Genomic DNA, 16127 nt, shown 5'->3' with positions numbered 1-16127 from the left:
CAGAGGTTTTGCAGGTTGTGGTGCAATCATTGTAAGTGAAGAGGTAAGTGTTTTCTTCACCATATTAAATGCCTGTTGGTGTTCTTGCAACCATTCAAACTTGTGATTCCCCTTCAGTAGTGTCCCAAAGGAAAAGGTTATCTCAACAAGGGCTGGAATGAACTTCATGAGGTATGACACCTTACTTAGGAATTTCTTCAAAACCTTTTGAGAGTGTGGTGGTGGCATCTCCATGATTGACTTGATCTTATCCCCATCTACCTCGAGCCACCGTTGGTGTACAAGAAAGCCAAGGAATTTTCTAGCGATAACTCCGAAGGCGCACTTGAGAGGGTTCATCTTTAAGTAAAATTTGCAGCAATGCTAAAAAACTTTTTCCAAGTGGCAAAGGTGTCAGTTTTCCTCAGTAGACTTGACCACCAGACCATCCACATATACTTCCACTTCATGATGTAACATGTCATAGAACACTGCAGGCATAACCCGTTGGTAGGTTGCCTCCGCATTTTTCAAACCTGTGGTAAAGTGGTTTAGAAATACTCTTGGATCCAGTTAGACGCTCTTGATCCTCTGATTGCTACCTAAAAAGGGATGGACACTCCGGTTGGGGCTGCTGGAATTAGCATTCCGACCAACAAGTCAGTATCCACTGAAATTTACTTCTATCTCAAGTTATCTTGTAAATTCTCACACACCTCCTTTGGCTGACATTTCTTCATTTTTATATTACCTTTGGGCCCAAGGGTCGGGCCCGCTCTCAATCTCACACATAGTTACTTAGTCGGCCTTCCAGTTGAGTGTTGGCTCCTATTTGACTCCTTATATGGCCGATTCGTTTATTCGGCTTCATGAGCCCCTAGTTACGGCCGAATTGCCTTTGGCCTGATGTCGATCAAATTCCTTGGCCTTTTCCTAATTGATTTTATTCGGCCCCCACAATTGCCCCCGAACATCCGACTAATACCAATTAGCCACCATGTTTGGTTTTACGTATGAGAAGTCAATAATACGACGCTCGCACTTCTTCCAATACCGAAGCGTCAGAATGAACATGGTTTTAGAAGTCATTATAACTTTCTACCCCTTCATACACATTGCTTATTTAATGCGATAAAAAACCGCACTGTGTAGACGTCCCCCGAACACCCCGGGAGGGTTAGCTCCCGTTCTGTTCATTTGGGGTTACTACAGTTCGGACTCTTGAAATGTCACGGTTCCTAATCTGAACCAAAGAATCCAAATCCGGCAAATCATTTTGAGAAACTGATTTTTGAAAAAGTAGTGCCAAACATGGACTGCTTTGCCAGATATAGAGTCGCCACCTAAATATTTTATTTTGGGAAATTTAGGAAACCCTGACTCGGTGCCAAAAGGCCACGTGTCCGTCATCACCAAAGTTGCCTCGGCTCGGGAACTTGGGTACGATTGGGGAAGGTCACTTCGTGAGCACCCCCACTCGCTCGGTCATAGACCGGCCTCTACTAACCATGATATCAATTTTTGAAAAACATTGTGAGTTCTTATTCCGGTTATATCAGATAAGCACATAGCCTCATGGTAAGCATGCTATCATGGCATTCACTCATACGCATGCAAGGATGCTAAAGCATAAAGCTTACCGAGTACTCCAAGCCAAAAACAGAAACTACATTAGAAAATCATGCATGAATCCTAAGTATACAAAAATGTCTAATGCGACACATGCAAAGTGCAATTATAGCAGGCTCGGCTATTCTAAGATGGGATATGGAATGCTACAGCTAACATGTATTCATCTTTTAAATCGAAAATACAATGCAGTTAGTATGATGCGCCGAGCCCGGTGCATGCAATACAGATGAATGATGCAAACATGCTGTCATACTGTATGCTAATTTAAACATGCCCTAATCTAACTATCAAAAGCGGATAAATAAAAGGGAGAAAGACGTGGGGTTGGAAGACATACAACACACACACGCACACTTATTACAGTTGTGCCCTCACACAGAGGGTCCGAATAAATATACAGTCCCGAATAAAAGAATATTACAGTTCCAAATATTACAGTCCAAATAATATACAAATTTCTAATTAATTAACAGATTAATTAAGAAAACTGTAAAAACTGGCATGCAAGCCAGGGACTGCCTTGCTTCGGATGGATGATGCATGTCTGGGTCGTCTCGCGCGGAAATCCACCGGGATGCCCCGATTAGCCTCTGTTTAGCAGTTATTCTTGGAAAGCGCGCCAAGTCCCGAAAAGTTGCTGATTCTTCATTTGCTGCAACAGAGAGCAGGAAAGGGGCATAGCAATGTATTTGCACAGATATATGCATGCCTCGATCCTCGTGCCACCAATCACGCATACCGAGGCATGATCGTCGACGAGTCGAAATGCACAATTCAATATAGGATGCATGCACATGAAAACATAGCTAAAACCTAACTCCATCATGGATAATCCGGAGTGTCGGTGACTGGGGAATTGAGACACATTCCGTCACTCGGAGTACGAAATGTACCTCGTTTCCCGTGCTCGGGCTAACTCCTATTTCGGACACGATGCAATATGCATGATATGCATGAACTGCAACTAATATACAATCCTAACATACACAATGCTATGGAAGTGAGATGCCTCGAAATGCGTGCACGGGCACGCAAACCGAGAAAATGCATAAATACAATGAAAATGAGACGCCTTGAAATGCGTGCACACGGGCACGCAAACTGAGAAAAAAGACAGAATGCAATCTAAGATACAACCTAGTATGCACAATGCTATGAAAATGAAATACCTCGAAGTGCGTGCACACGGGGACGCAAACCGAGGCAATGGTATATGCAATGAAAATGAGGTGCCTCGAAATGCGTGCACACGGGCACGCAAACTGAGGCAATGGTAAAATGCTGAAAATGAGGTGCCTCGAAATGCGTGCACATGGGCACGCAAACCGAGGCAATGGTAAAATGCTAAAAATGAGGTGCCTCGAAATGCGTGCACATGGGCACGCAAACCGAGGCAATGGTAAAATGCTATGAAAATGAGGTGCTTCGAAATGCGTGCAGACGAGCACGCAAACCGAGGCAATGGTATACGCAATGCAAATGACATGGAAATGTGATATGGGCTTATAGCAACATGAGAGAGCCTCAGCCACACTCACACAGGATGCTAGTGGATAAAAATGAGGTGCCTCGAAATGCGTGCACACGGGCACGCAAACCGAGGCGATGGCAGAATATGATGAAATGACATGAAAACATGATATGGGCTTATACCAACATGAGTGAGCCTCAGCCACACTCACATAGGATGCCGGCGGATAAAAATGAGGTGCCTCGAAATGCGTGCACACGGGCACGCAAACCGAGGCGGTGACAAAATGTGATGAAATGACATACAGAATGCAATATGGACTTATACTAACATGAGTGAGCCTCAGCCACACTCACATAGGATGCCGACGGCAGAAAATGAGGTGCCTCGAAATGCGTGCACACGGGCATGCAAACCGAGGCGTTAGCGGAATGTGATGCAAATGACATACAGAATGCAATATGGACTTATACTAACATGAGAGAGCCTCAGCCGCACTCACATAAGATGCCGATGGATGAAAATGAGGTGCCTCGAAATGCGTGCATACGGGCACGCAAACCGAGGCGATGCATACGCAATGCAAATGACATGGAAATGACATGCAAACATGCTAATGAAATTTCAGAACTGAAATGTGGGGGAAAACAGCCCCGAAATGAGGCGAAAACACACCCGATGCATGAAAAAGTCCCGGAAGATGGATTATGGCACTCGAAATGGCCTACAGCTATGCCAAACATGCATAATTGGCACAGGGAATGTAAATACAGAAGCAAGGCAGTCCCAAAATAAGCACTTTTCCAGTTTATAGCATGGCCAAACAGTGGACAAAAACAGGGCAAAATATGCATGCAAAAATGGGGAATAAACACGAGATTAAGAAGCAACTCATAGCTGCTGTCCCCAAACAGGTTCGGGCCCTTCAACAACATTGAAGAGGGACCAAAAATAAGCACTTTCACAGAACTGTAAAAACCTCAAAAACAAACATAGATAAGGCTAAGTTCTTATGCAAGAAAATGGACCAAAAGGTGGCCAAAGAGGCAAGTGGTATATGCAATGCCCAAACTGAAAAATTCCCTTCTACAACATTGAAGAGGGACAAAAAATAAGCATATTTCCAGAACTGTAAAAACCCAAAAGCAGTATACAAACATGCTAGAAATGCAATGCAAAATAAGGCTCAAAAGAGGCTATAACATGAGGTATGCAAAATATTCACCAAACAGCCAAAGACCCTTAATGAAACATGTTAAGAAGGTCAAAATAAGGCCATCTCTAGGCCTGTAAATCGTCCAAAAATGGAAGCATGATAGGATGCCCAAGCATGCAAGAAAACGGTATTTAAGGAGGATATTGAAGCGAGTGCAATATAGAGGGCTCAAACAGGGTTGAGCCCTTAATGAAACAAGAAAATGAGCTCAAAAAAATGACCTTTTCAGTTTTGGTCGGAGCTCAAATTAATAAGCATGTATGGCTTAGAGATGGTGCAAGAATGAGCTAGAAAAGAGGGAAATTGGACTTACCTTTGAAGACCAACACTTTTGTTGCTTCTTGGACCAGATTTGGTGACTCTAAGCTGCTGGAATTCTTCCCCTTGCTGCTGGAATGGAAGGGTGGTGGTAGAGCTTGAAGATGATGAAGAAATGGAACCCAAAACTTGAAGGAAATGGGGTGCTATGTATGTATCTCCTCCAAGCAAGCCTTGTAACCCCTTTTCTTGAGTTGGGAGGCCAGTAAAATTTAAGAGAGAGAGAGAAGAGCCTCTCCCAAAGTGGAGAGAAAAATGAGCCTTTTTCTTCTTTCAAAAGGGTCCCCGGATGTAGATATTTTTTGGGGGAAAACCAAGGCACAGCTGGAATGCACTCAACCTGAAAAAGCAGGCCGGCCAGGTACTTTTGCTGCAGGTGGCCGGCCGGCTAAACGGCCGCCCGGCCAGAAAAAGTGGCCGGCCACCCCGTAGGATGAAGCCCCAGAAGTTAGCTTTCCAATGGCGCAAACCTTGCATTAAAATTCCTCCTGTAGAAAAAGTTATGCCCCTTTCCGTGAAGCCGCGCAGATTCAGTCCAAGCGGACTTCAACCAACCACATCTCTCCCCCCCGGACTTGGACTTGGGAGATTCTTGAGTGCAAAATGAAGCCCCAGAAGTAAGCTTTCCAATGGTGGTGGCCTCATATCTTAATTCCTCTTGTGCAAAGAGTTACGCCCGTTTCGGTGAAGCCGCGCAGCTTTTTCTCCTTCCCGGATTCATGCTGAACCACTTTTGACCAAAAAGAAGTTAGCTTTTCGGCAAAATTACTGGCCTCCCACCAAATTTTGGTGTCCTCTCATGTGTGTAGATCACATATATGTGGTTTGGGGTTGGCAATAGTGACTCCAGGGTGTTCAACATTGCATTTGAAGATGAGGGGCAAAAATGGAAAGAAAAATTAATGGCCGGCCATAAACTTTTAGGATCCTCCCAAGTGTGTAGATCACAAATATGTGGTTGAAAGTTGGCAACACTAACCCCAGGGTGTTCAACATTGGCCCGGAAGAGAGGGGTAAAAAAGTAATTTTACAATTACTGGCCGGCCATGGGTTTTTAGGGTCCTCCCAGGTGTGTAGATCACAAATATGTGGTTGAAAGTTGGCAACACTAACCCCAGGGTGTTCAACATTGGCCCGGAAGAGAGAAAAACGGGCGCCGGGAGGCTCCGGAGGAGAGATAACTGGTTGCTGCAACAATTACTAGCCTCCCACCCTTCAGTGACCTTCCTGGTGATAAAACAGAGGTACCTGCCAAAAATGAACGAAAATCGATGCAAAACGAATGTTCGGGGGCCAAAACACGCAGTTCGGGGCCCCAGAAACTGCCTGTTAAACACTGAAAGTGGCGTTCGGCCACGAAGTGGGTTTCTCAGACCCCAGTGTCCCTCAAAAGGGAGAAAATAAGATGTATGCCAAAAACCGGGGCAAACGGAGATGGTTAGGCGGTCCCAAACCGAGGCACACGGCCAACAGTCCCGAAAAATCGGAAACCGGGCTCCGAAATGGGCGAAATGGCCTACGGCCACAAAATGTAGCTCACGGCCACTGAGAGATGGTCTACAGGACCTCTCCCTCCCCTCAGGAAAAGAAACAGAGAAAACCGAGTCTGGTTCGCAAACCGAGGCAAGGCACCGAAGAAGGTCCGGAAGTCCGGAGGCGGGGCTCGCAGCCGCGACTCTGAGGCCTCTGAACAAGCACAACATGCAATATCACCGAGTGCTCAACTGGTGATGTCTGAGTCTTAAGGTCGGTCAAAAATGGGGTGTCTACACACTGTCCCTTCGAATATTTTTAGAATATGCAAGGCTTTTTGTTTGTCTCACAGTATCACTCCTTCATGACCTCTACGACTTCTGCCTGCTCCCTATTATCCTTCTCTTTCTAACCTATAAGTTCTTCTCTTCATTGTATTTCTTCCTCATTCCAACTCCCATTTTCATGTTCATTTTTAGTTAGCGTATTTTTTATTCCAATTTGAATGGCAAGATATCTGAAAACTCTCCTTTCTACAGATAGTATTTTTACCTTTAGATGTCATTTCTCAATTCCAGATTACATCCATCTGCCACTCGTGGAAGACAATGTACTTGATGTGTAGAGGACTGATGCAAGTACGATCATCTTTCCCCTCCTGTCAATCGCTGAGAGCGGAGTCTGTTTCCCCCTTTCATCCGTTTATGAGGGTCGTTCTTCGCTATTGGGGTGTACTCCCTTCACAACCGGACATAAATTTTTACCGAATCATAATGGGCATAGTAGAATTAAATCGCTGACTTAGGATTAATCTAGAAATCCCTGTTGTTCGACATTGTTATGCCTTGGTGAAAACATCTAGTCGGTAGGGACGCTACTTCCTCAAAGCCAAGGACACTGATCACCACTTAGTGACTATGCTTGCCAGCTCTGGTAAGCGTGTTGACGATGTCATGGTCGTTGTTTGAGGTAACTGGGAATTCGAAAAAGGCAAAGATTGCCTAGATCTTGTGCCTAGACAAAAAGGCAAACCAAGTGGCCGTACAGACCCTTTTTTTTTTCCTTTTTTTTTTGCGCATTTCTCATTTGTTTACTCGACCTTGATTCCATGAACTTATCGTTTCGTTTGTACAGGTAACAATTTGAAGAAAGCACTCACTTCAGCCGACGACACTGTACTTGAGCAAGTCAAAACCGTGCTCAAATTCTTTGGTTGTCCAAAACTTCAAAAGCAAGGACAGGCCACCCACGTGCTACTATGATACGATCCAATGTATTCGACTTTTTTGGCTACAAGGAATTTTCCATTTTCATGTAGGCGGCAATGCGGTCATTTTTAGCTGCATACTCCCCTTCCAACTAGTTGATGACTAATTTTAAGTCATAGAAAACAAGTAACCGCCATGCACCAAGGTGAAGTGTGTTACGAAATTTGGCCTTGTTATTTGATGCATTAAACTCCAGTTTGATCGCTTGCTTGATTATTGCCCCTTCAGAGGTCATGATTACTACGCTTGCCCCCTTCCATATTGATTGGATGATCCGTCATGTACATTCGCCAAATGTCTCCAATACATATTCGCCAATCGAGTTTTGGTTGCACTTGATCGGACTTGAAATCGGCATGGCATCCCGTGAACTCGGCTATAAAGTCGGCGAGCACTTGCCCCTTAATGGCAGTTCTAGGCAAAAACTGCATATCGGAGTTCCAAAACCCATTTCGAGACTAGCCCTGATGCTTCCGCGCATGAGGATAGTGCATTAATACCCTTATAGTGTGAGCCTGAAAATAGTGCATCAACTTTCTTGCAGCCACCACGAGAGCAAGGATGAGCATTTATAGTGGTAGATATCGTGTTTCGGCATCGACCAGTGCCTTGCTTACATAGTAAATTGGTCACTGCTCCCCGAGTTCTTCCTTTAGTAGTACGGCACTGACTGCCAGGTTGGATACCGCCAGATACAAGATGAGCAGATCGTCTGCCGATGGTGTTGCCAAGAGCGGTACTAATCGGAGATAAGTTTTCAAGCCATCCAACGGGGCCTAACACTCAGGAGTCCATTCAAAGGCTTTGCCCTGCCGAAGTGTGTGAAAGAATTATCAGCAGCGATCTGAGGAACAGCTGATAAACCTATTGAAGGCGGCGGCCATGCCCATCAAGTACTGAACTTCTTTGACCAATTGAGGGGAGCGGAGTTCTAGAATTGCTGTGATTTGCCTCAAGTTGGCCTCTATTCTGCGACGGTTGACAATATAGCCAAGAAATTTTCCAAATCCAATGCCGAATGCACATTTCGAGGCATTCAGTTTCATCTTGTACTTTCAGAGAATGCCGAAGGTCTCTGCTAAATCGGCTAGATGGGTGCACTTTTCTTTGGATTTCACCACCATGTCATCAGTGTATACTTCCATGGTGCGACCAAGTTGTTCCTTGAACATAGTGGTAACCACTCTCTGGTAAGTTGCCCCCGCGTTCTTCAGTCCGAAGGGCATGACCTTACAGCAATAGGTTTCGCTTGGGGTGAGAAATGCGGTCTTTTCTTGATCCTCCGGATGCATGGCAATTTGGTGATAATCCCTGTAGGCATCAAAGAAGCTCATGCACTGATGATGTGCCGTTGCGTCCCCAAGTTGGACGATTCTGGGAATAGGAAAACAATCCTTCGGACAGGCCTTGTTCAAGTCTGTGAAATCGACACAAACGCACCAAGATCTATTTTTCTTATTTACTGCCACGGTATTGGATAGCCATGTGGGATAAGTGACTTCACGAATTGCCCCGGCAATAAGCAATCTGTCAACTTCATCAACAACAGCCGATGTATGCTCTGCAACTGACCACCGACTTTTCTAAATAATTCGTTTGACTTTTGGATTGATATTTAAACGATGTTGGGCCATGACTGGATCCACCCCCAGCATCTCGTATGGTGTCCACGCAAACAGGTCAAGGTTACCGAGTAAGAAGGATACTAGATCGCTTTTATCAGCTTCATTCAGGGAAGTGTTGATCATGAAGAATCTGTCTGGGCTCCCTTTGATTTCAATCTGATCAAGATCTTCAGTTGCCTTTTTGCTGGGGATTTTCCCAATGTCCTCAAGGCTCTCTCGATCCGGTATTTCAATCGAGTTCACTTCTAGTTCTTTTGGCCTCTTTACAGCAACGATAAGATAGCATGCTTGTGTCAATTTTTGAGAACCCCAAATTTGCTCAATGTTGTACTTAGTTTGAAAGCGGAGTAGTTGATGGGAGGTGCTCGACACAGCCTGCAAAGTATGCAACCAAGTCCTCCCCATGATAAGATTGTATGGTGACGGGAGCATGATGGCCAGAAATTCCACGTCTATTGATATGGTATCCACTCGTACTGGTAGTGTGATCATATCCATAGGAAACTCGGGGTTGGCATTGAAGCCGAATAATAGGTAATCAGCTGGTAATAGATTCGAATTAGTGAAACTGAGTTTAACAAATGTCTTCTAATACATTATTTCTGAGGTGCTTCCCTGATCGATAAGAACACGCTCGACTGTGAATCTGTTCACGTGTAGCTCGACGTTAAGGGGATCAGCATGGGGGAGAGTTACTCTATCTAGGTCGGTGTCATCGAAGCTAATCCTACCAATTTTGTGGGGCTGTTTGGCTGGTGTGATTGGCTTGGGTTGGCTAGTTTGCAACTGAATTGTATGTACCTTGGCCGACGATAGTAGGTTGTATATCATATGAATTACACCAAGTGGAGGTGAATCCAGCTATAGGGCTACCTTGTTTGATGGATTATTCCTTCGGACATGGTATGCCAGTCGACCGTCTTGTACCAACTCCCCCAGGTGGTCCTTCAGTGCATAACAACTATTAGTATCGTGGCTATGGTCGTTGTGATATTCACACCGCTTATCCCTTCTCCTTGTATCACGAGGTCCCATCATCTTGGACGGCCATTTAAAGAATGAAAGAGGTTAAACTTTGGGCAGGATCTTACTAATCAGCTCCACTAATTTCGTGAACTTCTTGTCCAAACGTCTTGTGCGCCTGCTATCCACTTGATATTGTTCGTTTGAATGGTACGAACATTGGCCACTTGAATGGCACGAATCACGCCGGTTGTCTCGTTTAGCCCGAGCCCGAGGTTTGGAGATCCTTGATGACACGGCGCTTATCGACTGAACCAGACCAGATGGTGCCGATTTAACAACTTTATGTCTGGCCTTGACGCGCAGGGCATCGTCTTCCATCTTATAGTATTCTTCAACTTTCTTCATTAGCACCCAAACTGTCTTGGGAGGCCGTCTGGTCAATTAACTGCGGAGAGGACTGTCAGGGTGTAACCTCATCTTAAAGGCGGTAATGACCATGGAATCATAGCAGGCATCATCCACCAAGTTAAAACATTCCCAATAGCGCTCCGAATACTCATGGAGGGTCTCTTCTGGTTTAATTTGCATTACCCAAAGAGAGTCAGCTTGTTGTGGCTGAACTTCGTTGGTGATGAATTTTGCCCTGAAGGATTTTTGGAGTTGATGAAAGCTTCTTATTGAAGCTGGCTCCAGTTTATAGTACCATCTGATAGCCAAAGGTCCCAGGCTACTTGGAAGCATTCGACATATGAGGGCTTCATCATCAGCATGCAACGTCATCGCTTGTTTGTAATGACGAATGTGGTCAGTGGGATCTGATTTTCCGTCATATAAGGTGAATATTGGTGCTTTGAACTTTTTAGGCAACACAACCCTTGCAATGCATCGTACGAATGGGTCGTGCTTGTCTTCTTCATCTGAATCATCACTTACTTTCCCTCACCTATGTTGTACATATGGACTTCCTTCGGATGAGCTGGATGCATCAACTAGCCCCTTCTTTCTATGTTCTTGAGATGGTGAGTCGGAATCGTTGGCATTATCATGTTTCTGAAGTCAACGTCGTCGATCATCTTTCTTCTTTTCTGGGGATCGACCCCGGTCATGGCGTGCGGTCTGTTAAGATTTGGCTAACACCAAGGCCAATTCCTTACGAAAACGCTCATTCTCAGCCGTTATATCTTCTAGACGATGTTCGTTTCATTTTGCTTAATCCATGATCGTCTGCACAATTTCCTGCACAGAAGTTAAGAGTGTAGTTTGTGCTACTGGGTTGAAGTTAAAAGCCCATCGTGCGATGATATTCTCCAGTCCAAGCATGTTTCGTAGAGAAATGCCATCTCTTGGTTTAACATCGTCAGCAACTATCAAAGGATAATCAGTCACGCCTGCCATGGATGCACTTGAGTATTCCCACAAACGAGGCCAATTGTGGTGAAGTGGTTTGGAAATACTCTTGGATCCGATTAGACGCTCTTGATCCTCTGATTGCTACCTGAAAAAGGGATGAACACTCCAGTCGAGGGTACTGGAATTAGCACTCCGACGGACAAGTCAGTATCCTCTCAAATTTACTTATATCTCAAGTTATCTTGTAAATTCTCACATACCTCCTTTGGCTAACAATCCTCCCTTTTTATATTACCTCTGGACCCAAGGGTCAGGCCCACTCTTGATGTCGCACATAGTTACTTCATCGGCCTTCCACTTAATTGTTATCTCCTATTCGACTCCTTATATAGCCAATTCGTTTATTAGGCTTCATGAGCCCCTGGTCAGGGCCGAATTTCCTTTCGCCTGATGTCGATCAAATGCCTCGGCCTCTTCCTAATTGATTTTATTCGGCCTCCACAAAACCGAAGGGCATCACCCTATAGAAAAAATTTCCCAAGGGTGTTCTGAAAGTTGTCTTTTCTACATCTTCTAGTGCAATTTTGGTCTGGTTATAACCATTGAACCCATCCATCAAGGAAAACATCTGATGGCCTGCGGTAGAATCGACAAGTGTGTTAACATGGGGCAATAGAAACTCATCTTTTACGTAGGCCTTGTTCAGGTCACGAAAGTCTACGCAGACCCTGATTTGGCCATTCTTCTTCTTCATAGGCACAATATTTGCTAGCCAAGTTGGGTACTGTGTAGGCTCAATGAACTTGGCCCTCTGCAACTTTTCTACCTCTTCCTTAATCTTTGCCTAAAGATCAAAGTAATACATTCAAGCATACTGCTTGATTGGCTTAGAGTTAGGAAAAATGTCTAGATGATGAGTGATAAGGGATGGGTCAATGCCAGGCATCTCGTCATATGTCCAAGCAAAGACGTCACTGTACCGCTTCAGTAGTGTTATCAATTATGCCTTAGATGCTGGAGCCATTGTATCGCTGATAAACACGGGCTAGTTCTGCCCTGGTAAGCCACTGAGGTTAACCTTAGCAAGTACTTCCTGCTGTGGTTTGGGTCTATCTTGCATGCATTCCTGGGCGGGCTCCAGCATCTCCACCATTCTTTTTTAGGACTCATTAGCATTACGTTTATTTGCCTCGGGGCCATCCTCCCAAGGTATGAAGTCGGGCCCCCAAGACCGTCATAGGTAGTAAACTGTCTTTTGCTGCCCTCGCGCACCTTAACAATCTTGGGCAGAGGACTTGTGGACTTGCTGCTCCTCTTCTGCCCACTGCTTTCTGGAGCAGCCTCTACATTTCGAATGTCTTCCTACATTGGCAATTTTACACCTACAACCTTACCAGTCCTTGGGGTTTTATCCATTGACCGCTCAATAAAGAAGACTGCATCAAAATAGTGTGCCTCTTCTACTCCAAATGGGTTTTCAGACGCATTTATGGTCACTATGCACTTCCCCAATTTTGCCTTTATGCATTGGTGATAACCCGACGTAATAGCCCTATATCAGTGCATCCAAACCCTGCCAAGTATCATGTGGTAATTTGCGTCCACTTCAATCACATAGAACTTCGTGGCGGAGCAGATATCACCAACTGCTAAGTCCACTACAACATAGCCATTGGTAACCATTCTCTCATCGCCAAAACCCGTCCCCGTAATGGGTTGGCGAACCACCCTGGACTCTGGGATGCAAGCCTTCGCAAAGGTGTCGGTAGTGATGATGTTTATGGATGCTTTGCAATCAAGGAAAGCACGCTTGAGCTCCACGTCATTGATGTAAGTTGTGACAAAAAGAGGATGATTATGAGGAAATGGGGATGCTCTGTCTGCTTCTAAAAATGTAATGGCCCTAATCTTCCTAGAAGCCCCGAGGCATATACTCCTGTGGGGGCCGAATATTGGGAGTCGTAGAGATTCTGGAGAGTCGAACATTGAAGAATCAAGATTCGAAACATTCGGCCATTGCCACGGAAACTCAAACCCAACCTTATTTGGCCAGATAATCGATTAAGCAAGGGGCCGAATGAAGATCGATTTATTACAAAATATGCTGAATAGGAGGTTGGATTTGGAACTAATCCCGAGGCACAAAGAAGACAAGATATAAATAGAAGAGACATCGGCCAGAAAGAGGTATTTGATAATTGTGGTGTTTAACTTAGAATACAAGTAATCAAGAACGAGAGACTGACTTGTCCGTCGGAGTGCTAATTCCGGCACCCTCGACCGGAGTGTTTACTTCCTTTCAGGTGCCTATCGGTGGATCATGAGCGTCCCCCAGGATCAGAAGAGTATTTCCAAAAAACCACTTCCCCACAACTGGCGCCGTTTGTGGGAATACTTAAGCATATCCATGGCGGACGTGATTGAGGACCCTCTAATAGTCACCGATGAAAACACGCAGGTAGACGTTTTCACTCCAACAAACATGCACGGATCGGAGCTTCTCCCTGCAAGATGCGTTTTGAACTTCGCCTCACCTTCGACTCTAGAACATGAGGCAATGCAAGCGATCGTGGAGCAGGCAAAGCAAAATGAGCAGAGGTTGGAAAACTTGATCGATGAGAACAAGCGCCTCCGACAAGATTTGGCTTTGGAGGTAGCAAAATCCAAACAAGCCGTGCCCCAAAATCCCGAGCGACCTCTGAAAGCAGGTGATCGACGACCTCAAGCCTGGCTTCACGACACCGATAGCAGCTCCGACCTATTATCCCTGGATCCCAAGAAGAATGGACGATCTGATGTTTCTAGTTCCTCCGGAGAAAGTCCACATATGAAGTGGGCCCCCTCGTTCTATACCAGGCCATCAGAAGCGGTGGCACCTCCCGACGCGATAAGAAGGGATAGGCTGTGTGAATATCGCGAAGATCATGATCGTGACAGTAGCTATGCTGTGAAAGACCTTCAGGAGTTGGTCCGAGATGTTCAGCCCCAGCACCATGCCCAAACGTGTGCAACTAGACCAATTGTACTTCGGCGGGAATCACCTCCGCTTGCAGCCATCAATATGATATACAACTTGCCAATGCCCTCAGCCGTGCATACAATTCAAACACACCCTGCATCCCAGAAGCAACTCACACCGGCAAAACGGCCGCATGAAGCTCAGAGTATCACCTTCGACGATTCTGATCTTATCGGCATAACAGTCCCCCACATTGATCCACTGGTCATTGAACTACGTGTCAACCAATTTACTATCAAGTGCGTTCTCATAGACCAGGGAAGTACTTCTGAGGTTATGTATTACAAAACCTTCATCAAACTTGGCTTAAACGAATCAGACTTGTCTGCGGCTCCTTCTCTATTATTCAGCTTCAACGCAAATCAAGAATATCCATTCGGAAAAGTCATACTACCCGTCCGAGCAGGCTCCTGAACAGTGGATGTGGAATTCTTGGTCATTAGGTTGCCTTCGCCATACAATCTCATCATGGGTGAACTTGGTTGCATACTATGCGGGCTATCCCAAGCACCTATCATCAACTTCTGCACTTTCCGACAGAATACGACATCGAGCAGATCCGTGGTTCCCAACAATCGGCACAAGTATGCTATCTCCTCTTCGGAAAGACGCCAAAGGATTTGCAAGTTAATTCTATCGAGGTGCTGGATCGTGAAAGCCTCGATGATGTCGGGCGGCTCCCGAATGAGAAAGCCACGGAAGACTTAGACCGAATTGAGATTGACGGCAATCCAGAGAGATTCTTCATGGTCGGCGCCTCCCTGAATCAAGCCGACAAACAGCAGCTAGTATCCTTCCTGCTCGATAATCTTGATGTATTTGTATGGACTCCATATGAAATGCCGGGCATCGACCCAACTGTTTCCGAGCATCGTTTGAATGTTGACCCTAAGTGCAAGCCGATCGTTCAGAAAAGTCGACGATTTGCCGCAGAGCACACTATCGCCGTGATTGAAGAGGTTGACCGACTGCTTGATGCAGGGGCAATCAAGGAAGTTACCTACCCTACATGGCTCTCTAATACTGTAGTTGTGAAGAAGAAGAACGGTACATGGTGAGTCTGCGTTGATTTCACGGACCTAAACAAAGCCTGCCCCAAAGACTGTTTTCCTCTCCCAAGGATAGACCAACTGGTAGATGCTACAGCACGCCATCAGCGCATGAGTTTCCTCGATGCTTACAGAGGCTACCATCAAATTGCCATGCATCCGGAGGACCATGAGAAAACTGCATTCCTTACCCCAAGAGGAACCTACTGCTATAAGGTTATGCCTTTTGGGCTGAAGAACGCCGGGGCAACCTACCAGAGACTAGTCACCACCATGTTCAAAAAGCAACTCGGTCGCACAATGGAAGTGTACATTAACGATATGGTGGTCAAGTCAAAGGTAAAGAAGAATCATATAGCCGATCTTGAAGAAACATTCGGCATCCTACGCAAATATGGAATGAAGTTGAACGCTTCCAAATGTGCCTTTGGAATCGGCTCTGGCAAATTCTTGGGATATATGATCAGTCACCGAGGAATCGAAGCTAACCCAAGGCAGATAACAGCAATCCTGGAGCTTAGCTCCCCCCAATCAGTAAAAGAGGTGCAAAAGTTAATGGGGATGGCCGCCGCGCGCAACAGGTTCATCAGCCGTTCCACAGATCGCTGCCGACAATTCTTTCATACACTACGGCAAGGCAAGCCTTTTGAATGGTCCTCCAAATGCGAAGCCGCTTTCAACGGCCTTAAGACATACCATCGCTTAGTACCAATCTTGGCAATGCCCTCTCTTGGTGACCCGCTCATTATGTATCTGGCAGT

The 16127-nt window shown here is 45.5% G+C and overlaps 2 protein-coding genes across 2 annotated transcripts; both read right to left on the bottom strand.

The window, feature by feature from the left end:
• Nucleotides 1-8412: 8412 nt before the first annotated feature.
• LOC145800129 (uncharacterized) lies at nt 8413-10326 on the bottom strand. Its single transcript, XM_082889771.1, has 3 exons — nt 10074-10326; nt 9064-9524; nt 8413-8940 (listed from the first exon to the last, which is right to left on the bottom strand). Exons 1-3 carry the CDS (start codon nt 10324-10326, stop codon nt 8413-8415), a joined length of 1242 nt encoding a protein of 413 aa, XP_082745897.1.
• Nucleotides 10327-11785: 1459 nt separating this feature from the next.
• On the bottom strand, nt 11786-13284 carry LOC145800128 (uncharacterized). The gene is made up of 3 exons (XM_082889769.1): nt 12871-13284; nt 12571-12660; nt 11786-12142 (listed from the first exon to the last, which is right to left on the bottom strand). The coding sequence occupies exons 1-3, from the start codon at nt 13282-13284 to the stop codon at nt 11786-11788; spliced, it is 861 nt and encodes a 286-aa protein (XP_082745895.1).
• Between the last annotated feature and the right edge of the window lie 2843 nt (nt 13285-16127).

This window comes from Camellia sinensis, chromosome 10 (genome assembly GCF_055761805.1).
Source record: "Camellia sinensis isolate YWXY chromosome 10, ASM5576180v1, whole genome shotgun sequence".
Lineage (NCBI taxonomy): Eukaryota > Viridiplantae > Streptophyta > Magnoliopsida > Ericales > Theaceae > Camellia > Camellia sinensis.
The sequence above is the reverse complement of the archived record's forward strand: the minus strand, read 5'-3'. Positions and strand labels throughout refer to the sequence as shown.

What these genes read in the sequence shown, in the direction of transcription:
- LOC145800129 (XM_082889771.1), bottom strand. Translation starts at nt 10,326, where the DNA reads ATGGAAGACGATGCCCTGCGCGTCAAGGCCAGACATAAAGTTGTTAAA. An exon ending in GAAATTAGTGGAGCTGATTA is followed by an intron (nt 9,525 to 10,073) that starts GTAAGATCCTGC and finishes ATCTATTACCAG; the next exon opens with CTGATTACCTATTATTCGGC. An exon ending in AAGCTGATAAAAGCGATCTA is followed by an intron (nt 8,941 to 9,063) that starts GTATCCTTCTTA and finishes CGAATTATTTAG; the next exon opens with AAAAGTCGGTGGTCAGTTGC.
- LOC145800128 (XM_082889769.1), bottom strand. Translation starts at nt 13,284, where the DNA reads ATGTTCGACTCTCCAGAATCTCTACGACTCCCAATATTCGGCCCCCAC. An exon ending in ACCACATGATACTTGGCAGG is followed by an intron (nt 12,661 to 12,870) that starts GTTTGGATGCAC and finishes TTGCCAATGTAG; the next exon opens with GAAGACATTCGAAATGTAGA. An exon ending in CTCTGCCCAAGATTGTTAAG is followed by an intron (nt 12,143 to 12,570) that starts GTGCGCGAGGGC and finishes TTTGATCTTTAG; the next exon opens with GCAAAGATTAAGGAAGAGGT.